A 23,068-nucleotide genomic window follows, 5' to 3' on the forward strand; every position below is an offset into this window, starting at 1 on the left:
TAGTCTTATTTATATATGCATCTTCAAAATACTCTATCATCTAAGCTAGAGATGATTTTCTCCTCACTTGCTTATCTGAATACTAAAATAGAACATTTTAAGTCTTACTACATTAACTTTCTCTGCAATGAAAATATTTCAAACTTTGAATTTAATAAGAACACATACCTTCCCTGGTGGTTATCCTCTGATGAGAGAGATGAGAATGAATGGCTCGATCCACGAGCACTGTAAAATCTCTAGCCACAAACCCTTCAGTTTCTTTAGCTATACGTTTGAGGTCAAGGTTAGTGAACCGATTTATATCACAGTCCAGTTTATTTTTTATTACACTATGCAGAATTTCACATCTTTGCTCCTAAAAAAAAAAAATTCAATTTCTAATTTTACTCAAATGTAAACTTTAGTACATATATTTCCAGAAAAATCAGGTGGATATGATCTACAGTGACAGAAAGTACTGGTGGTTGTCGGCAGGCTGGAGTGGGGGAGGGAAAGATTGCAAAGGAGCACCAGGAAACTGGGGAGTGATGGAAATGTTTGCTACCTTACTTGTGGTAATGGTTTCATGGTATATATATATTAAATGGTATATACAGTATACAATATATACATGTTAAAACTGATCAAATTGTATAAATACCAACTCTGTGGTCTTTGATTATGCCTCAAAAAAGCTGTAAAAAAAAAAATCACATTGATAACTGATTGCCCTGTCCAGTAAAAGCCTTTTTAGTAACATCTGGTTCCTTTAAGAGTGGTTTTTGTTGTTGCTCTTATAAAACTTATTTCTAAAAAGATAATCGAGGGTGCCTGGGTGGCTCAGTCAGTTGGACATCCAACTCTTGATTTCTCCTCATCTTGATCTCAGGGTCATGAGTTCAAGACCCGTGCTAGGCTCAGCATGGAACCTACTTGAAAAGTAAATAGACAGATGGATATTCAATGACCAATACCACTACCATTCTGTTATACTTACAACCAGGTTTAATACTTTCATTCTTCAATAACAATTAATTTACACAGGGTCTGAATATTTAGGGTAAGAATTTTAAAGGGGAGCCTGGGTGCTCAGTCAGTTAAGTGTTGCACTCTTGATTTTGGCTCAGGTTATGATCTAACAGTTGTGAGATATAGCCCCATGTCAGGCTCTGTGCTCAGCATGGAGTCTGCTTGAAATTCTCTCTCCCTGTCTTTCTGCCATTCCCCCAGCTTGTGTGTGCTCTTTCTCTCTCTCAAAATAAATAAACAAGATTTAAAAAAAAAGAATTTTAAAAAAGATATTAAAATGTGCTTGCCTATCCTGGAACATACTTCTTTGAGCTCACTGCCTCTAAAACCTTCATGAACATGAATCCCCATAGGGGGCAATAGGCTATCTGTGCTTGCGATATTGTAACTTATGATTAAAAAAAAAAAAATATATATATATATATGGTTTTCATCCCTGTTTCTGGCCCAGATCTCCTAAAACCGTTAGAATTTCTTAAGTTATAAGAGTGATAAAGGTGTCTTGGTATTCACACCCTTTCCAACACAGTAGAGTTTATGTTAATGAGGTGACTTACAGAAAGCACCTAAGGATGGGGGCTGGCTGCCAGGAAACCACCCATGAAGAAAGGGTTGAAACCTGCAGTCCCACACTTTGACTTCTGGGAAGGAGAAAAGGGCTGAAGGTTCAATCAATTGCAAAAGGCCAAAGATTTAATCAATCATGCCTATATAATGAAACCTCCACAAATACCTAAAAAGTGAACCAGAAAGCTTCTGTGTGCCATCGTGCTGGGCAGTAAACTTCACAAGCACAGAGGCTGCTTTTTAAGAACAGAATCTCACCTATGTATCTCTTCATCTGGCTGTTGATTTGTATCTTTCAATATCCTCTGTAATAAACTAGTAATCTACTGAGTAAACTAGCTTTCTTAGTTCTGTGAGCTACTCTAACAAATCAGTCAAAGCCAAGCAGGGGGTTGTGGAAACTCTCATTTACAGCTAGTCCATCAGAAGCACAGATAACAAGCTGGACTTGCAACTGGCAATTGATGTAGAAAGCAGTCTAAAGGATTGAGCTCTTAACCTGTGGAATCTGAGGCTGAGTAGACAGCAGAATTAAGTTGAATTCTAGCATACCCATCTGGTGTCTTGAGAATTGCTTGGCAATGTGAAGGAAAGACCCACACATTAGAATTGAGTACTAAAATCGTAATGGGTAAAGAATACTGGTGCTGGTAAAGAAACAAAAAGTCAAATTAAAAAAAAAATCTATTTGGATAAAAAAGGATAAAGACCATATGAGCATCTCAACAGATGCAGAAAAAGCATTTGACAAAGTACAGCATCCATTCATGATAAAAACTTTCTGCAAAGTACTTCTAAGAGGGAACATACTTCAACATAATAAAGGCCTTACAGGAGGAGGGGCAAGATGGCGGAAGAGTAGGGTCCCCAAATCACCTGTCCCCACCAAATTACCTAGATAACCTTCAAATTATCCTGAAAATCTACGAATTCGGCCCGAGACTTAAAGAGAGACCATGCTACAGTGAGAAGAGTTCGCGCTTCTATCAAGGTAGGAAGACGGGGAAAAAGAAATAAACAAAAGGCATCCAAGGGGGAGGGGCCCCGCGAGTGTCCCCAGGACAGGAGAGCCCCGTCCCGGAGAAGCAGGAGCTGCACCAACCTTCCCAGGCGGAAAGGGGCCCGCAGGGAGTTAGAGCAGGACCCAGGAGGGCGGGGATGCCCTCGGGCTCCATGGGACACTAACAGGGACCTGCACCCCAGGGAGAGCGCCCCGAGCTCCCTAAGGGCTGCAGCGCGCACACATTGACCTGGGAGCAGATCGGAGGGGCTCGGGCGGAGGCTCCGCGGAGGGGGCTGCGCGGCTCCCGGAGCAGCTCGGAGGGGCTCGGGCGGAGGCTCCGTGGAGAGGCGGCTGTGCGGCCCGGAGCACGAATCCAACAGCGCAGACCCGGAGCACAGGGCACCGGGACTCCCCGGCCTCCCCAAGATCCGGCCAAGATCCGCCCCACCCCCACCCCCCGCCCCAGGCAGAGGCTGGGAGGGCCCAGGACAGCAAGGACGCTCCTGCCCGGAGCTGAGCAGATCAGCGGCCCCACAACGGAGCCTCCAGGCCCCTGCAGACGGAGAGCTCCAGAGTTACTGCGGGAGCTGAATCCAGGTTTCCAGAGCTGCCACAGCCACTGGGGTTGTTCCTCCAGGGGCCTCACGGGGTAAACAGCCCCCACTGAGCCCTGCACCAGGCAGGGGGCAGAGCAGCTCCCCCAAGTGCTAACACCTGAAAATCAGCACAACAGGCCCCTCCCCCAGAAGACCAGCTAGATGTACAAGTTCCAGGGGAAGTCAAGGGACTTAAAGTATACAGAATCAGAAGATACTCCCCCGTGTTTTTTTTTTTTTCTTTTTGATTTCTGATTGCTTTCCCCACCCTTTTTTTTTCCACCTTTCTTTTTCTTTCTCTTTTTTTTCTTTTTTCCTTTTTTCTTCCTTTTTCCTTTTTTTCTTTTCTTTCCTTCTCTCTCTTTTTCTCCTTTCCCCAATACAACTTGTTTTTGGCCACTCCGCACTGAGCAAAATGACTAGAAGGAAAACCTCACCTCAAAAGAAAGAATCAGAAACAGTCCTCTCTCCCACAGAGTTACAAAATCTGGATTACAATTCAATGTCAGAAAGCCAATTCAGAAGCACTATTATACAGTTACTGGTGGCTCTAGAAAAAAGCATAAAGGACTCAAGAGACTTCATGACTGCAGAATGTAGATCCAATCAGGCAGAAATTAAAAATCAATTAAATGAGATGCAATCCAAACTAGAAGTCCTAATTACGAGGGTTAACGAGGTGGAAGAACGAGTGAGTGACATAGAAGACAAGTTGATGGCAAAGAGGGAAACTGAGGAAAAAAGAGACAGACAATTAAGAGACCATGAAGACAGATTAAGGGAAATAAACGACAGCCTGAGGAAGAAAAACCTACGTTTAATTGGGGTTCCCGAGGGCGCCAAAAGGGCCAGAGGGCCAGAAAATGTATTTGAACAAATCCTAGCTGAAAACTTTCCGAATCTGGGAAGGGAAACAGGCATTCAGATCCAGGAAATAGAGAGAGATCCCCCCCTAAAATCAATAAAAACCGTCCAACACCTCGACATTTAATAGTGAAGCTTGCAAATTCCAAAGATAAAGAGAAGATCCTTAAAGCAGCAAGAGACAAGAAATCCCTGACTTTTATGGGGAGGAATATTAGGGTAACAGCAGACCTCTCCACAGAGACCTGGCAGGCCAGAAAGGGCTGGCAGGATATATTCAGGGTCCTAAATGAGAAGAACATGCAACCAAGAATACTTTATCCAGCAAGGCTCTCATTGAAAATGGAAGGAGAGATAAAGAGCTTCCAAGACAGGCAGGAACTGAAAGAATATGTGACCTCCAAACCAGCTCTGCAAGAAATTTTAAGGGGGACTCTTAAAATTCCCCTTTAAGAAGAAGTTCAGTGGAACAATCCACAAAAACAAGGACTGAATAGATATCATGATGACACTAAACTCATATCTGTCAATAGTAACTCTGAACGTGAACGGGCTTAATGACCCCATCAAAAGGCACAGGGTTTGAGACTGGATAAAAAAGCAGGACCCATCTATTTGCTGTCTACAAGAGACTCATTTTAGACAGAAGAACACCTACAACCTGAAAATAAAAGGTTGGAGAACCATTTACCATTTAAATGGTCCTAAAGAAAGCAGGGGTAGCCATCCTTATATCAGATAAACTAAAATTTATCCCGAAGACTGTAGTGAGAGATGAAGAGGGACATTATCTCATGCTTAAAGGATCTATCCAACAAGAGGACTTAACAATCCTCAATATATATGCCCCGAATGTGGGAGCTGCCAAATATTTAAACCAATTAATAAGCAAAGTGAAGAAATACTTAGATAATAATACACTTATACTTGGTGACTTCAATCTAGCTCTTTCTACCCTCGATAGGTCTTCTAAGCACAACATCTCCAAAGAAACGAGAGCTTTAAATGATACACTGGACCAGATGGATTTCACAGATACCTACAGAACTTTACATCCAAACTCAACTGAATACACATTCTTCTCAAGTGCACATGGAACTTTCTACAGAATAGACCACATACTGGGTCACAAATCGGGTCTGAACCGATACCAAAAGATCGGGATCGTCCCCTGCATATTCTCAGACCATAATGCCTTGAAATTAGAACTAAATCACAAGAAGTTTGGAAGGACCTCAAACACATGGAGGTTAAGGACCATTCTGCTAAAAGATGAAAGGGTCAACCAGGAAATTAAGGAAGAATTAAAAAGATTCATGGAAACTAATGAGAATGAAGATACAACCGTTCAAAATCTTTGGGATGCAGCAAAAGCAGTCCTGAGGGGGAAATACATCACAATACAAGCATCCATTCAAAAACTGGAAAGAACTCAAATACGAAAGCTAACTTTACACATAAAGGAGCTAGAGAAAAAACAGCAGATGGACCCTACGCCCAGCAGAAGAAGAGAGTTAATTGAAATTCGAGCAGAACTCAACGAAATCGAGACCAGAACTGTGGAACAGATCAACAGAACCAGGAGTTGGTTCTTTGAAAGAATTAATAAGATAGATAAACCATTAGCCAACCTTATTAAAAAGGAGAGAGAGAAGACTCAATAAAATCATGAATGAGAAAGGAGAGATCACTACCAACACCAAGGAAATACAAACGATTTTAAAAACATATTATGAACAGCTGTATGCCAAAAAATTAGGCAATCTAGAAGAAATGGACGCATTCCTGAAAAGCCACAAACTACCAAAACTGGAACAGGAAGAAATAAAAAATCTGCCCGGCCAATAACCAGGGAGGAAATTGAAGCAGTCATCAAAAACCTCCCAAGACACAAGAGTCCAGGGCCAGATGGCTTCCCAGGGGAATTCTATCAAACGTTTAAAGAAGAAATCATACCTATTCTACTAAAGCTGTTTGGAAAGATAGAAAGAGATGGAGTACTTCCAAATTCGTTCTATGAGGTCAGCATCACCTTAATTCCGAAACCAGACAAAGACCCCACCAAAAAGGAGAATTACAGACCAATATCCCTGATGAACATGGATGCAAAAATTCTCAACAAGATACTAGCCAATAGGATCCAACAACACATTAAGAAAATTATTCACCATGACCAAGTAGGATTTATCCCCGGGACACAAGGCTGGTTCAACACTCGTAAAACAATCAATGTGATTCATCATATCAGCAAGAGAAAAACCAAGAACCATATGATCCTCTCATTAGATGCAGAGAAAGCATTTGACAAAATACAGCATCCATTCCTGATCAAAACTCTTCAGAGTGTAGGGATAGAGGTAACTTTCCTCAACATCTTAAAAGCCATCTACGAAAAGCCCACAGAAAACATCATTCTCAATGGGGAAGCACTGGGAGCCTTTCCCCTAAGATCAGGAACAAGACAGGGATGTCCACTCTCACCACTGCTGTTCAACATAGTTCTGGAAGTCCTCGCCTCAGCAATCAGACAACAAAAAGACATTAAAGGCATTCAAATTGGCAAAGAAGAAGTCAAACTCTCCCTCTTCGCCGATGACATGATACTCTCCATAGAAAACCCAAAAGCCTCCACCCCAAGATTGCTAGAACTCATACAGCAATTTGGTAGCGTGGCAGGATACAAAATCAATGCCCAGAAATCAATGGCATTTCCATACACTAACAATGAGACTGAAGAAAGAGAAATTAAGGAGTCAATCCCATTTACAATTGCACCCAAAAGCATAAGATACCTAGGAATAAACCTAACCAAAGAGGTAAAGGATCTATACCCTAAAAACTATAGAACACTTCTGAAAGAAATTGAGGAAGACACAAAGAGATGGAAAAATATTCCATGCTCATGGATTGGCAGAATTAATATTGTGAAAATGTCAATGTTACCCAGGGCAATTTACACGTTTAATGCAATCCCTATCAAAATACCATGGACCTTCTTCAGAGAGTTAGAACAAATTATTTTAAGATTTGTGTGGAATCAGAAAAGACCCCGAATAGCCAGGGGAATTTTAAAAAAGAAAACCATAGCTGGGGGCATCACAATGCCAGATTTCAGGTTGTACTACAAAGCTGTGGTCATCAAGACAGTGTGGTACTGGCACAAAAACAGACACATAAATCAATGGAACAGAATAGAGAACCCAGAAGTGGACCCTGAACTTTATGGTCAACTAATATTCGATAAAGGAGGAAAGACTATCCATTGGAAGAAAGACAGTCTCTTCAATAAATGGTGCTGGGAAAATTGGACATCCACATGCAGAAGAATGAAACTAGACCACTCTCTTACACCATACACAAAGATAAACTCAAAATGGATGAAAGATCTAAATGTGAGACAAGATTCCATCAAAATCCTAGAGGAGAACACAGGCAACACCCTTTTTTAACTCAGCCACAGTAACTTCTTGCAAGATACATACACGAAGGCAAAAGAAACAAAAGCAAAAATGAACTATTGGGACTTCATCAAGATAAGAAGCTTTTGCACAGCAAAGGATACAGTCAACAAAACTAAAAGACAACCTATAGAATGGGAGAAGATATTTGCAAATGACGTTATCAGATAAAGGGCTAGTTTCCAAGATCTATAAAGAACTTATTAAACTCAACACCAAAGAAACAAACAATCCAATCATGAAATGGGCAAAAGACATGAAGAGAAATCTCACAGAGGAAGACATAGACATGGCCAACACGCACATGAGAAAATGCTCTGCATCACTTGCCATCAGGGAAATACAAATCAAAACCACAATGAGATACCACCTCACACCAGTGAGAATGGGAAAATTAAGAAGGCAGGAAACCACAAATGTTGGAGAGGATGCGGAGAAAAGGGAACCCTCTTACACTGTTGGTGGGAATGTGAACTGGTACAGCCACTCTGGAAAACCGTGTGGAGATTCCTCAAAGAGTTAAAAATAGACCTGCCCTACGACCCAGCAATTGCACTGTTGGGGATTTACCCCAAAGATTCAGATGCAATGAAACGACGGGAAACCTGCACCCCGATGTTTCTAGCAGCAATGTCCACAATAGCCAAATTGTGGAAGGAGCCTCGGTGTCCATCAAAAGATGAATGGATAAAGAAGATGCGGTTTATGTATACAATGGACTATTACTCAGCCATTAGAAACGACAAATACCCACCATTTGCTTCAACGTGGATGGAACTGGAGGGTATTATGCTGAGTGAAGTAAGTCAATCGGAGAAGGACAAACAGTGTATGTCCTCATTCATTTGGGGAATATAAATAATAGTGAAAGGGAATAGAAGGGAAAGGAGAAGAAATGTGTGGGAAATATCAGAAAAGGAGACAGAACATAAAGACTCCTAACTCTGGGAAACGAACTAGGGGTGGTGGAAGGGGAGGAGGGCGGGGGGTGGGGGTGAGTGGGTGACGGGCACTGAGGGGGACACTTGTCAGGATGAGCACTGGGTGTTATTCTGTATGTTGGTAAATTGAACACCAATAAAAAATTCATTTATTAAAAAAAGAAAATAAAGGCCTTATATCAGTATTTGAAAAACCCATGGTGAACATCACACTCAATGAAAGACTGAGAGCTTTTCCCCTAAGGCCAGGAACAAGATAGGAATGTTCACCCTCACCACTTTAATTCAACATAGTACTAGATGTTCTAGCCCAGCAATCAGACAACAATATCCAACAACATCCAAATTGGTAAAAGAAGTAAAACTTTCACTATTTGCAGATGACAATGATACTATAAAGAAAACCCTAAAGATGCCATCAAAATTTACTAGAATCGATGAATTCAATAAAGTCACAGTATACAAAACTAACATATACAAATTTGATTTGAATACAGTAATAATAAAGCAACAGAAAGTGAAATTAAGAAAACGATCCCATTCACAATTGCACCAAAACCAATAAAATATCTATGAATAATCCTAACCAAAGAGGTAAAAGACTGAAAACTATAAAATATTGATTAAAAAATTCAAGACTGCAAAGAAATGGAAAGACATTCCATCCTCATGGGTTGGAATTACAAATATTGTTAAAATGTCTTTAGTACCCAAAGCAATCTACACATTTAACACAATCCCTATCAAAATATCAGCAGCATTTTTCACAGAACTAGAATGATTCTAAAATAAGTATGGAACCACAAAAGACCCTACATGGCCAAAGCAATGTCGAAAAAGAAAAGCAAAGCTGGAGGCATCACAATTCCAGATTTTAAGCAATATTACTAAGTGGTAGTAACTAAAACAGTATGGTCTGGCATAAAAATAGACACACAGATCAATGCAATAGAACAGAAAACCCATAAATAAACCCACAATTATATGGCCAATTAATCTTTGACAAAGGAGGAATGAATATCCAATGGAAAAAAGACAGTCTCCTTCAACAATTGGTGTTGGGAAAACTGCACACACACATGCAAAAGAATTAAACTGGACCACTTTCTTTCATCATATGCAAAAATAAACTCAAAATGGACTGAAAACCTAAATGTGATACCTAAAACCATAAAAATCCTTAAAGAAAAAAAAATCCTTAGAGCAAAGGCAGTAATTTTGCTGATGTCGTTCTATGCAATATGCTTCTACATGTATCTCCCTAGAGAAGGGAAATAAAAGCAAAAATAAACTTTTGGGACTACATCAAAATAAAAAGCTTCTGCACAGTGAAGGAAACAATCAACAAAATTAAAAGGCAACCTACTGAATGGGAGAAGATATTTGCAAATAACACATCTGATAAAGAGTTAGTATCCAAAATATATAAAGGATAGAACTCAATACCCCAAAAACAAATAATTCAATTAAAAAATGGGCAGAGGGCAGCCCTGGTGGCGCACCGGTTTAGCGCTGCCTGCAGTTCAGGGTGTAATCCTGGAGACCCTGGATCGAGTCCCACGTCAGGCTCTCTGTATGATGCCTGCTTCTCCCTCTGCCTGTGTCTCTGCCTCTCTGTCTCTATGAATAAATAAATAAAATCTTTAAAAAAAAATGGGCAGAAGGGGCACCTGCATGGCCCAGTCCATTAAGCATCTGCTTTCAGCTCAGGTCATGATCCCAGGGTTCTGGGATCAAGCCCCACATTGGACTCCCTGCTCAGTGGGGAGTCTGCTTCTCTCTCTCCCTCTGCTGCTCCCCCTGCTTGTGCTCTTCTCGCTGTCAAATAATTAAAATATTTTAAAAAATGGGCAGAAGACATGAACACACATTTCTAAGACATACATGTGGGAAACAGACACATGAAAAGATGCCCAACATCACTCATCATCAGGGAAATGCAAATCAAAACTGCAATGAGGTATCGCCTCACACCTGAGAAAAAGTATTGACAAGGATGTGAAGAAAAGGAACCCTCTTGCACTGTTGGTGGGAATGAAAACTGGTGCAACCACTGTGGAAAACTACCATTTTTTGGAAGTTCTTCAAAAAACTAAAAGTAGAACTACCCTATGATCCAGTGATCACACTACTCTGTATTTACCCCTCAAAAACAAAAACACTAGTTCAAAGGGATACATGCACCCCTATGTTTATGGCAGCATTATTTATAATAGTTGAATTATGGAAGCAGCCCAAGTGCCCATCAACAGATGGATAAATATGTGGTGTATACACACACACACACACACACACACACACACACACACACACACAAACATAACTCAGCCATAAGAAAGAATGAAATTTTGCCATTTGCAACAATATGGATAGAGGTAGAGAGTATAATGCTAAGCAAAATACATCAGAGAAAGGCAAATATCATATGATTTCATTCATACATGGAATTTAAGAAACAAAACAAATGAACAAAGGGAAAAAAAGAGAGACAAACCAAGAAACACTCTTAACCACAGAGAAAAAACTGAGGGTTACAAGAGGGAAGGTGGGGGGGGATGAGTGAAATACGTGACAGGTACACTTATGATGAAAAAATACATATATTCATAAATCTATTTGCATTTCTCAATAAATGCTCTTTCTTATTAAAAAGAAATGTTTAAGAAAGCTAACTGTGTAATGGATGTGCTCTATTAACTTGATTGTGGTAAATACTTCACAATGTAAATAAATTATATTGTACACTTTAAATATACACAACTTTGTCAATCACACCGCAATAAACTGAAAAAAATTCTAATGTCCATGATGTATTTACAGATTTCACCAATGGGAAATGAAGCAGTTTAGAATTTGTTTTTGTTTTTTTTTTTCCTTTTGGATGGAATAACAAAATTTTAGTAATTAAAAAAAATGTTTTCCAAAAACCCTTGCAAAGAGCATAGTAACATTTCAGATTGTTATAAAGGGAAACTGTGCATCTAAGCACAAAATGCACCAAATGTCACCTTTTAAATATTTGTAAGTATAAGTTTAAGGCCATAAATCATTAATAAAATTAAAAAACAAGGGGAGCCTGGGTGGCTCAGTCAGTTGGGTGTCCAACTCTTGATCTCAGCTCAGGTCTTGATCTCAGGGTCATGAGTTCAAGCCCTGCAGTGGCTCCACACCTACTATAAATAAATGTAATTTATTAAATACATAAATAAAATAAAATTGAAAAATGGTTTATATAAAGAGGGACACATCTCAACAATCTTCACAAGTAGTATTACCTGATTAGGTGGTTGAATATGTTGGACACACTGAAATATATGAATTCCTTGAGCGGAGACAAGCCAAGGATGCAGAGAATGTTGAGACTGGCTTGTGGCAATCACTGCAACCAAACTTCCCATGGAAATAAACTCTTTCATCATATCACTCAAAGCTAGAATTAAGCAATACAGCATAAAAGCTTAGTGACTAGAAACAGATTTAAAAATTATATAGTCATTAAAAACAATGATAACCTAAAGTCGAGCTTTTAGGTGGAGTACAAAGTCCCACTCACTGCCACTGATTGATTGAGGACCTAATATCAGCCCCACTCTAACCAAGTACTGTCAACTGAGTCTATACACTCAAAACAATGCCTCAGTGGTTAGGGTTAGGACAAACAGGAGTCTCTGAAATAAACACAGGAGGGTGATAAAATTCCGTATCGTGCTCTGATTAGGCAAAACACAGTTCCTATTCCTATGAATTCCTGAACAATCTCCTTCCACCCTAGGTCTTGGCAGGTTTGGTTGTTAGGAGGTCAGAACTGAAACGGGCATTAATAATGTATATCTGTGTCCCGACCTAGAAATTTGCAGCATTCCATTAAACACTACACAATTTTGCAGATCCTACAGGATTCAAACTGTGAGACAAACATGAGTTTCTAATAATGCAAGGCACGGCAGTTGCATTTCCTATCTGTTCCAGCTCTCGAGAAGCTTCAGGCAGCTTACCTGCTGTCTAGCACTCTACCCCAGCTCTCTCTGTGAATTCTAAACTCCAGTTGTGGGGTATTCACTAACATACCACCATTTCTCCTAGCTCTGTGCCTTTGCCTGGGGATCACACTTTCTTTGCTTCTTCATTAACATGAAGCCGCTTCATGCTAACTTCTACTCCTCCATCAAAATTCAGAGAATTTCAGTCATCAACTTCCCACCAAAAGCTTTCTCTGTTACTCCTTACCTGCCCCTCACAGGTCCCTGAGGGTGTGCTCCTATGGTGCCCTGTGTACACTTCTGGAAAACATATCCCACCACCTCCTAGTTGTGCCACCTTGGTCAAATTACTTAATCTTTGAATTTCCATTTATTCATCCATAAAAACACAATATTTGCACATAGAGTACAAAAACAGACCCTAGCCCAGGAAAGGCACTCAACACATGGTTGCTACCATTATTACTCTCAGTATTGTCCTAAAACTGTCTACTTTTCTTTCCGGTCCTAGACTTTGAGGATACAGGCTGTGCATAAGCATTAGACAAATATTTGTCAAATGAACAAAGCCAGAGTAAATCTGCACAATAAAGCAATTTCTAATAAGCATATGAGAAGGAAAAGACTCCAAAAGACAAATCATGATGTTGCAGAATTTTCACACTGCTCCTATCTACCAATTTTACTAACACGGAAGCCTCAAAAGCAACACGTAACAGCATTTTCTGAAGAAGGTAGATTTATCATGAAGACTAAAATGGTCATCTAACCAAAGAAAAAAAGGCCCACAGCCTCAGGTGGACGTGTCACCATTACCATGTGCAAGCCGCTGGCTTTGCACAGCCTCAGGGCCATGCTCATGCTCTGGAGCAGCAGGCACACCCACAATGAGGTCGAGGTCATCCAGCAGAATCACAGAAGGCTGCCTCCATGTCGCCTCGGAGAAAGCCAGCTCCACAGTTTTCTGTATGTTTTCAAGCCTTTTTCCTTAATATGCAAGAAATAAAACGGGTTTTAATGTTAATTCAAGGTTGGTAAGTTCAGGCTGCCTATTGAGAGCATTAGAAAAGCTCCATATTGATTTAACTATGAAACTTTGAGTCCTATTCTGTTAATATACCAATCACTAAAATTTATTAATCACTACCCTTGGTTACCATTTTTAACCAAATAGAGGATAATATAAGCATTAAAGACCTAAAAAGTACCAAAGTGTATATGGTAAATTATACTTCTTCTCTTCGCTGTCCATGGCCACCCTCTCTCCATCCCCCTGACCCCCAAGATTCTGCAGCAGTGCAAGGATCCTTTGTACCCATAGAATATACCTTAGATATGAACTTTCTCAGAATGGTCTAAGTTGGCATTTCCAGGAATAGAGTCTACAGAGTTTTGGCTAGGAAAAAAAAAGGAGGAGGCCTCCATCAAGTATGGAGAGTTTAAAAAGTTTTGCTAAAAATATTAGAAAGCCAAAGATGTATATTTCAATAACAGAAAAATTAAAGAAAAATTAGGTATGTTAGATTAACAGCATTAAATAACATTTCTGTCTTTCTAGCAAAAAAAAAGGGGGGGTTATGTAGAGTATTATCATATTCATACCTCGTAAAGCCTTACAGCCAACCACCTCCACGTGGGCATCCAATGTGTCAGATGCTTCTTTACAGATTGCCTTGGCTAAAGTTGATTTTCCACTGCCCTAAAAAACAATTGCTTCATAAGCAATATATCCAATCAAAGAAATAGCTTCTGTTACTATGGCAATCACCAAGACTCAGCCTCACCAATCAAGTATACACCACACAGTGTCCTATGTCAGTTATATCTCAATAAAGCCAGGGGTAAAAGAAAACAACAACAACAAAAAACCACCTCACATCCCTGGAGCTCTAGGATCATTTATGGTGGGTAACATTTGGTATAAAGTAAAGTAATAGGAAGGAGTGAAAACCTGGACTCAGTAAGTTTTAAGAGCACTGCAGGATAAGTGGGAAGGAATTAGTTCCTAAATATGTATTCAAGTCTATAAAAACAAAATGAAACAAAAATAAATTAAAAAATAAAATTTAAAAAACCAAAACTCATAATATTCTGCAAAGAAACCAGGAGGCTCCAGTTTCCTAGCCTGAATAGAAGGATTCTAGTAGTATAGAAACACAGGCAAGGTTAACAGACAACCCAATCTCAGGAATATTAGCCCCCCAAAAAGGGGCATTTCCCACTCCAATTCCAATCTCAGTTGGCACTGATGCTAAAAATAATAAATTGCTTTGAGAAAGTAAAAAATGTATATACCAGTCTAGCTGCTATGTGAGAAATGCAGGTGTTACTAAAATATGGCTTTTCTTTTAAGCTGTTAGAAGCTAGATGTATCTGATGTTTGTTATAGGGCATAGATAGAAAATAAACATCTCATTTATTTTTACAATTTGTTAAAAAAATCATTAATACTTAAATCTTTTACCTTTAAAACAGGCAATGCTCCGTTACTTACTAGAAGGGAATAATGTGAACATTAAATACATTTTCTAGAGAAGTGAAACCTACTCCTATTTAATTTCAATTATTTTTAATGGAAAACATTTACTACTCACTTCCCTATTATCTTAAATTAGCTGTAATTTTAATTCAGTTTCTTGGTCATTTACAGTGTTACTGTGACCACCAATTAGTGAACCATGTAGCCCTCAGCGGCCCTTAAGGTGGATAGAACTGCTTATTTTTATATTAAGTGGCTCCAGACTATAGGGTTTGACCCAATGTGTTTTTTTTCTAGTAAAGCTTTATTTTTTCCCTGGTTTATAAAATAATATGCAGAAAATACAAAATAAATACTTAGCAGAGAAAGGTAAAACATTTTGTCATGATGATAACCACAGTCAATTGTTTCGATGTATCATCCTTCCAGACACCCGACACACATTTTATGTAAACTTATGAAGATTTATGTGAGTTCATGACAAATCACTGTCCTCTTTATCAACAAATATGGAGCCGCATCAACTGCCCAGCACGCTGCTGCTGTGGGATGTACTAGACTCTAACAGGTTCAATAAACCATCCAGATGTGTATTAGTGCTGTTTCCAATTTTAACTATTATAAGTAAAACTAAAATAAATATCCATACACTTGTTTACTTATTTGTCAGATTATACCTTCATAATCAATTTCTAGGAGTGGAATTACCATATCAAAAGGTACACATTTAAAATTCTGCTGAACTTGGGATGCCTGGGTGGCTCAGCGGTTGAGTGCCTGCCTTCGGCCCAGGGCATGATCCTGGAGACCTGGGATCGAGTCCCACATCGGGCTCCCTGCATGGAGCCTGCTTCTCCCTCTGCCTGTGTCTCTGCCTCTCTCATGATTAAAAAAATAAAAAATAAAATAAAATTCTGCTGAACCTGTTATAATGTCCCCTAGAGAGGTTGAACATAGGTAGGTTTTTAGTTTTAATTTTTAACGATTTTTAAAAAATTATTTGCAATAGAGAGTGTAAGAGAGAAAACAAGCATGACCAGGAGAGGAGTAGAAAGAGAAGCAGACTCCCTGCTGATCAGGGAGCTAACGGGACTCGATCCCAGGACCCCAGGATCATGACCTGAGTTGAATGCAGACATTTAACCGACTGAGCCACCCAGGGGACCTATAGTTCTTTTACTTTAAGTTTTCTCCCTCAGTGTACTATTATTTCTTACTGTTGTTGCTTTGTCTAGCTTTAAGAGCCCTACACCAGTTCCAATATATTTTTTTTTTTTTTCAGCACCATGGGCTGGAAAAATAGCCAAGGTTGTTATACAAAGTCTGAAATTTGGCAGGTACATAACAAATACTACCATCATTATAGCTTACAGAGTGTCATTTACATTTAAAGTCAATGGGCTCCAGACATCCCTGGCTGCCTCAGTCAATGGAGCATGCAACTCTTGATCTCAGGTTCATGAGTTCAAGCCCCATGTTGGATGTAGAGATTTCTTAAAAATAAAAATCTTTAGAAAATAAAAATTAAAAAAACCCTAAAGTCCATGCACTCCAAAGAATAAAGAAATTAAGGTGCTGAGATAGAGATCCCCTGTCATAGTCATTTTGCCTAGTTGAGGGCCTTTTCCTCACATAAAGTAATTCACATTTGTATAATAGCACTTTTCAGTTGACAAAGTGCTTTCACATATATTATTTTAAGTGAGGTTACTCCTATGGAGGTAGGTAAGACACCAAAAACCTGCCTGAGGTCATGGCCCGTAAGTACATGACAGAGGTGGGACTCAAATCCAGGTCTTCTCTGCTTGTTCTTCCTATTAACCAGGCCACCCGTAGGTGAGATGAGAAGTCTGGTTTCTGAGTCAATACTGCTTTTTCCAAAAAAAATACTCTACCATGATGATACAGTTTGAAATCTGACATAGCAAATCTAGAAACTACATACAATGCATATTAATTGTATATTTCACCAGCCTTCCATACCTGTGATAAATGCCACTTGATCACTGTATACAATTCTTTATATACACTGGTTGATTTGATTTGCTAATATTCTGTTGAAGACTTCTGCATCTATGTTCATGAGAGGTTGGTCTGTAGTTTTCTTGTCTCATAATGCCTTTGTCTGGTTTTGGATTAGGGTGATAATGGTCTCACAGGATGATTAGGAAGCATTCATTTTGCATCTATCTTCTGAAACAGGTTGTAGAAAACTGATGTAATTTCTTTCTTATATATTTGATAGAATACACCAATGAACCTATCTGGGCCTAGTGCTTTGTTTTATGAGGCTATTAATTATTGATTCAATTTCTTTACTAGATAAAGATCTTTTTATATCATCTATTTCTTCTTGTGTGAGTTTTGAGAACTTGTGTCTTTCAAGGAATTGGTCCATTCATCTAAGATGGTTATCAAATTTGTGAACATAGAGTTGTCTATGACTATTACTACCTTATGATCCTTTTAATGTTTATGGGATCTATAGTGATGTCCTCTCTTTGATTTCTGATATTACTAATTTGTGTCTTTTTTTTTTTTCTTAGACTGGCTAGAGGCTTATCAATTTTATTGATCTTTTCAAAGCAGCAGCTTTTGATTTCACTTATTTTCTCATTTCACTGATTTCTGCTCTAATTCTTATTTCTTTCCTTCGGGTTACATTGGATTTCATTTGCTCTTCTTTTTCTAGTTTCCTATGGGGAAGCTTAGATTATTGGAGTAGTTGCCATATTTTAAGTAAGAATCAGACAGAAGAAAGCAACTGGGCTCATTATTGGAAGAAAAGAGTTATTTTACTAGAGTTGAAAGTGAATGGAATTGGAAAAGCCTTAAAAATTTTGAAATGAATACAAGAAACAAGGACTCATAAAGACCACATAGTACCCCTGAAAACAATACTGCATTGGCAGAGAATAAAACCGTAAGCCCTTTAAGAGGGCAGGAAAACTCCAGCAAAACTGATGAAGATTAAAAAGAGAGAAGACACAAATCACCAAGATCAGGAAATGACACAACAGATTCCACAGCCATTCCGAGGATAATAAAAAGAATACTATCAACAACTTTATGCTCATAAATTTGACAACTTAGGAGAAGTAAACTGATTCCTTGAAATTACAAACTACTAAATATCTGCCAAGATAAAATACATAATTAAGGAAATTTAACTTTATAATTAAAAAGTTGAAGGTGAAGAAATCTCCATGCCCAGATAGTTTCACTGGAGATTTTACCAAACATTAAAGGAAGAATGAACACCAATTTTAGATAATCTCTTCCAGAAAACAGAACAGGAAGGAATACTTCTCAACTCATTTTATGAGGCCAGAATTACCCTGATAGCAAAACTAGACAAAGACAATACAAAATCAGAAAACTACAGGCTAATTTTGCTCATGAATTTAGATGTAAAAATCTTCAACAGAATATTAGCAAACTGAATGAGTGAATGAATATTAGCAAACAATGGACTGCGTGTCTGGCTCAGTCAGAAAAGCCTGGAACTCTTGATCTCGGGATTGTGATTTCAAACACCATGTTGGTTGTACAGTTTACATAAATGAATAAATGGATGAATGAATTAATTAATTTTAAAAACTGGGGCGTATGAGTGGCTCAGTGGGTTAAGTGTCCGACTCTTGGTTTTGGCTCAGGTCATAATCTCAGGGTTGTGACACTGATCCCCATGTTGGGCTCCCCACTATGTGGGAAGTCTCCTTCTCTCCTTCTGCCATGTCCCCCATTCATATTTCTCTCCCTCAAATAATCCTTAAAAAACCCCAAGACTTAAAAAAAAAAAAAGACTATTAGCAAACAAACTCAGTAATATATACAAAGAATAACACACCACAACCAAGTGGAATTTATTACAGATATGCAAGGCTGGTTCAACATTTGAAAATCAATTAACCCTATCAATACCCTAAAACACAAAAATCATACAATTATTATCAACTGGTACAGAAAAAAAAAAAGGCAGGGAGCATGTCACCTTATTCATCGCCACTTTCTAAATTTCCAAAGCAAATAAAGCCTTCCTATACCTTGTATTAACAACCCTATATGACAGATGATCAAAACCCAAAGAGAGAAAAATAAAAGTGATTAGTGAAATGTGCTCATTTTAACCACATACCTTTCCTCCTGTGAATAAAAGGGCTCCATTTCTAAGTCCCGCCACTAGGGACATCAGCTGTCGAGACAAAGGGCGTCCCAGGAGGCTATGGGTGATGTGTTCCAGGGAGGATACACCTAAGGAATTCACTCCTCTGCAAAATATATACATTGTTGCAGGATAAAACACTAAGCAGGATAAAATCCAGTTGTAAAAAATTCTGAAACTTTCCTTCCCAGGCTAGTTAATGATTTTTAAAAAGAGTAAAATGTGGAAATTTTCCCTTACTTCAAAGTATACTGGATTAATGCCAAATCTGAGTTACATCTTTTAAAATTAGTTTTCCTAATTTCAAACCTGTTCAGTAACCAGAAGTTTTGTGTTAACAGGACATCTTAAGAAATTTGTCTTAACACACAAACATTCCTCTCAAAATGAATTTTGGTTTGTTAATCAACATAATCACAAATGAGTATGTCTGAAGTATTAGAATAATTGAAGACTTAGTTCCTCTTAAAACTTTAACCTTTGGAAAAAAAAAAAAAAAAAAACTTTAACCTTTGAAATCCAGTTTCAATTTGTAGATTATACAGCACGAACATCAACCTACTTCCTGACTCTAGCACTTTATTTCTGATAATAAATATAAATTCCTAAAATCGGAGTCTGAAAAGATTTTACTTTTAACATGAACAGTATGCTGTATTTAAACACTGTTACTTTATGGTTTAATCTCTTTACTAGAACATTGATAGATTATATGATTACAGGAAATCCAATCACTACACCACAACTACTAAAAGCTTTGGTGAAGAATTCTAAGATGTAATGTTTATATGTGATTCTCATATTGCATAAGAGATAAAGAAATTAAAAGAAGGTTCTTTTCCGATTTGTTTGGTTTTAAAGTTGCGGAAAACACAAATAATCCCAATTAGTACATTAATAAGATAGTTGAAGGAATAACTTAATTTGAAATATTTAAAAAAAATTTTTTTTTTAATTTATTTATGATAGTCACACAGAGAGAAAGAGAGAGACAGAGACATAGGCAGAGGGAGAAGCAGGCTCCACGCACCGGGAGCCCGACGTGGGACTCGATCCCAGGTCTCCAGGATCGCGCCCTGGGCCAAAGGCAGGCGCCAAACCGCTGCGCCACCCAGGGATCCCTATTTGAAATATTTTTAAACACTCAAGTGTTTTTGGATTTAATTTTTAAAATAAATGTATTTAAAAAATAAAATAAAATAAATGTATTAACTCTAAGAATTACTGTTTTATTCAAGCACATATCATCCAAGTCCTATCCAGTTCTTCCTTCTCATAAATCAAATCTCAAAGCAAAATTTCTAATAAGCTTCAGAGTTTTATGTAGTTATCTAAGAAGACAAGGCAAATTACTAAGTGGGGTGTGAAAATAAAAACAATCCTTGAAACAATATCTACTAATGATTAAGATTAGTCAATGGCATTAACATCTACTTTAATGTTTACACATAAAAATCCTGTCAGAGATCATGTCAAACATGACTGTAAACATACTTGTTTGGCTGTAACTTCTTACCCCAAGCAGTTCAGCTTTAAAAAAGGAAGAATAAAGTCAATTTCCTCACTGTTTTCTTCTTTTACCATAGGATCTAGAAGGACCTACAGTAGCAAGGAAAAATCAGTTTTACATTTCAAAGTTACATCTTTGGCCTGTTTTTCTCAGGTCCCAGGAAACTGAATTATAGATTCTGTTACACAGAGAGAAAAAGCACATTGTACATGCAAGATCATTACTTAAAATAGCCTTGACAACAGTAATTTACTCAACCAAGGAACATAAATATTTATAGTCAACAAAGAGTAAAGAATGTCATCTTTTCCATACAGTTTACAGATACACCTTTATTTGCAATTTTGATTTGTGTCCTATTTACTCTTCATGATTCTTATATTTCCATCTCCTCTGAATGGCATTCCTTCAATTTTATCTCAAAAGTAGAGAGGCCAAATGTCTAGTTCCCAACCATTCAAATTCTAAAACGACTAGAGCATCTTCAATTCTATAACAAGAAGAGGGAATATCCTAACTAAAACATAATATTCTAAAAAGAGTTGTAAAATCCTTCTAGAAGAAAAATGATCTGATATTTGTAAAGAGTTGAGAATTCAAGAACTGCCAAAAAAAAAAGAACTGCCAAAATAATATGGGTTATTGTTCTAATACTAAAATAATTTGAAATCATGATCCACTTGCCAGTTAACACAATCAATTCCATTCTTGAAACTTAATTGTGCATTGATTTTAAGTTTAGGGTAGATCAAATTGTTTAGAGAAGTTAAAGAGACTATATAATAAAATATTTTAAATCAAGTTATTCCTTACTCTTATCAATCATGTTTCTAATACACTTTTAAGGTGCAAAGTCTTACAGGTAAACTCATACTTTATTATCAATTCAATGTGACAAATATTATCTCATTAAATATTCAATAGTATGTGATTACTTGTATTGTGGTCTTCCGCAGCAGATTGGTACTCAACAAAAAAATGTTTTCTTTGTCTTTTTCCCAAGAATGAACTACATTTAGAGAAAACTCCTTTAACCCTATCAAAAAAAAAAAAGTAATAAATGTAGAGTTAGCACTGAAACCGAGATGAAATAATTTAAGATTTAAATTTATTTAAGTTTAAATAAAGGCATTCTTCTATAGTAAAATCTACCGTTTACTTATCATTATGTTTCCTGTTCACACATATTACAGTCGGAAAAACAATGAAAAACTTTATGACTTCTTCAATAGGAAAAATATCAAAACAAAATTTACCCACCATCTTTCATTCTCAGCTTAATATGTTCTTCCTCTGATATTATCAAAGGAAGTGTGGTAGTAGTACACTGCTGTAGCCATGAAGAGAACACAGTTTTTACTTCTTCTTCACTTACATCTTTAGGCTGCCAGAGAAAAGGGAAGAACAATAATGAATTATCCTACTACCTAACTGCATGTTAACATCCTTAGCTTAATATCTTATCTTGCTAATAATATATAAACCTGGATACAGCTGATGGACCTTAAACTAGCCTCTTAAACTCTGAGCCTTGCTCACCTCATGTGAGAACTGTAAGATGGTGTCATTAGTAGGAAACTAGTCAATTACGTAAATCACAGTATATACCCAATCTGCACCAGTTTGGCACAAGTGATTACATATGCTAGTAGTTCAAGATGCAACCAGCCTAGCACGACCATTTATTATCTGTGTGACTGTGGGCAAATTAATAAAACTCTCTGAACCTCAGTTTTTATAACAAATAAACATTTATCAGAAGTGGTGAAGTTTTAAACCCTCCTTATCTCATGACCAATGATACACATACCATAATTTGGCTCACTGGGTAACCATTCCAATCCATTCTCCCTTGCCTCCCTGCATTAGAGGTGGGGAAAAAAAAAAGCTTAATTCCCAGCCTGGGAGAGGGAGGGACGGAGAGAGAGGGGGAGGGGGGGAGAAAAGGGGAGAGGGGGAGTTGCAGGGAGAGGGAGAGAGAGAATGAGAATATGAATATGCACGTATGTGTGCCTGCAATCAGTAATCGTTGGGAAGGGCTTCTCTTCCTAATTAAAAGGTAGAGAAACCTTGCAAGAAGGCTTTTGCTTTGTGCCTTCTGCTGCCAAGAATGCATATGTGATGCCTATTAGTACAGTGCATGCTTTGCATCTCAGAGGAAGAAAGTTACAGGCTAATGATGGCAGCTAGACCAAAGGAGCCTAGATCCCTGATTAACCACCTATGAGTGCCTCCAAACTTCTCTGTACATGAGAAAAATAAATTCTTTATAAGTTCATTTTCTTTTCTGTTAAGCAGGCCACAGTGCTGAGATACTAAGTACAATGTTAATAAACTGTTCCAAAGGTATGAAGAGATTCTAAGAAAAACACTATTAATTTTTAAAGTTTTTAAAATCAGAATTGTTTTTAAAACCCACTTGAAGCTAAAAACGGGATGAACCAAAAATTCATGTAGGGAAAATAATATCTGCCTAGGAAAGTAAAAACCTCTT

The 23,068-nt window shown here is 38.0% G+C and overlaps 1 protein-coding gene across 4 annotated transcripts in view; it reads right to left on the reverse strand.

Annotated features, from left to right (window-relative positions):
- Nucleotides 1–23,068, reverse strand: part of PEX1 (peroxisomal biogenesis factor 1) — a 54,669-nt gene that overhangs the window by 12,062 nt on the left and 19,539 nt on the right. For all 4 annotated transcript variants that reach the window (XR_003235781.2, XM_026003757.2, XM_072764262.1 and 1 more), the window contains 8 exons: nucleotides 21,835–21,958; nucleotides 21,510–21,610; nucleotides 20,581–20,663; nucleotides 19,038–19,170; nucleotides 14,023–14,119; nucleotides 13,237–13,407; nucleotides 11,716–11,870; nucleotides 169–358 (listed from right to left, as the gene is read on the reverse strand). Coding sequence is in view for 3 of the 4 variants with exons in the window: in XM_026003757.2 (XP_025859542.2) it covers nucleotides 169–358; nucleotides 11,716–11,870; nucleotides 13,237–13,407; nucleotides 14,023–14,119; nucleotides 19,038–19,170; nucleotides 20,581–20,663; nucleotides 21,510–21,610; nucleotides 21,835–21,958 (1,054 nt within the window). In the remaining variant the exon portion in view is untranslated. The remainder of the gene's footprint in view (nucleotides 1–168; nucleotides 359–11,715; nucleotides 11,871–13,236; nucleotides 13,408–14,022; nucleotides 14,120–19,037; nucleotides 19,171–20,580; nucleotides 20,664–21,509; nucleotides 21,611–21,834; nucleotides 21,959–23,068) is intronic.

Source organism: Vulpes vulpes, chromosome 7 (genome assembly GCF_048418805.1).
Source record: "Vulpes vulpes isolate BD-2025 chromosome 7, VulVul3, whole genome shotgun sequence".
NCBI classification, from domain to species: Eukaryota; Metazoa; Chordata; class Mammalia; order Carnivora; family Canidae; genus Vulpes; species Vulpes vulpes.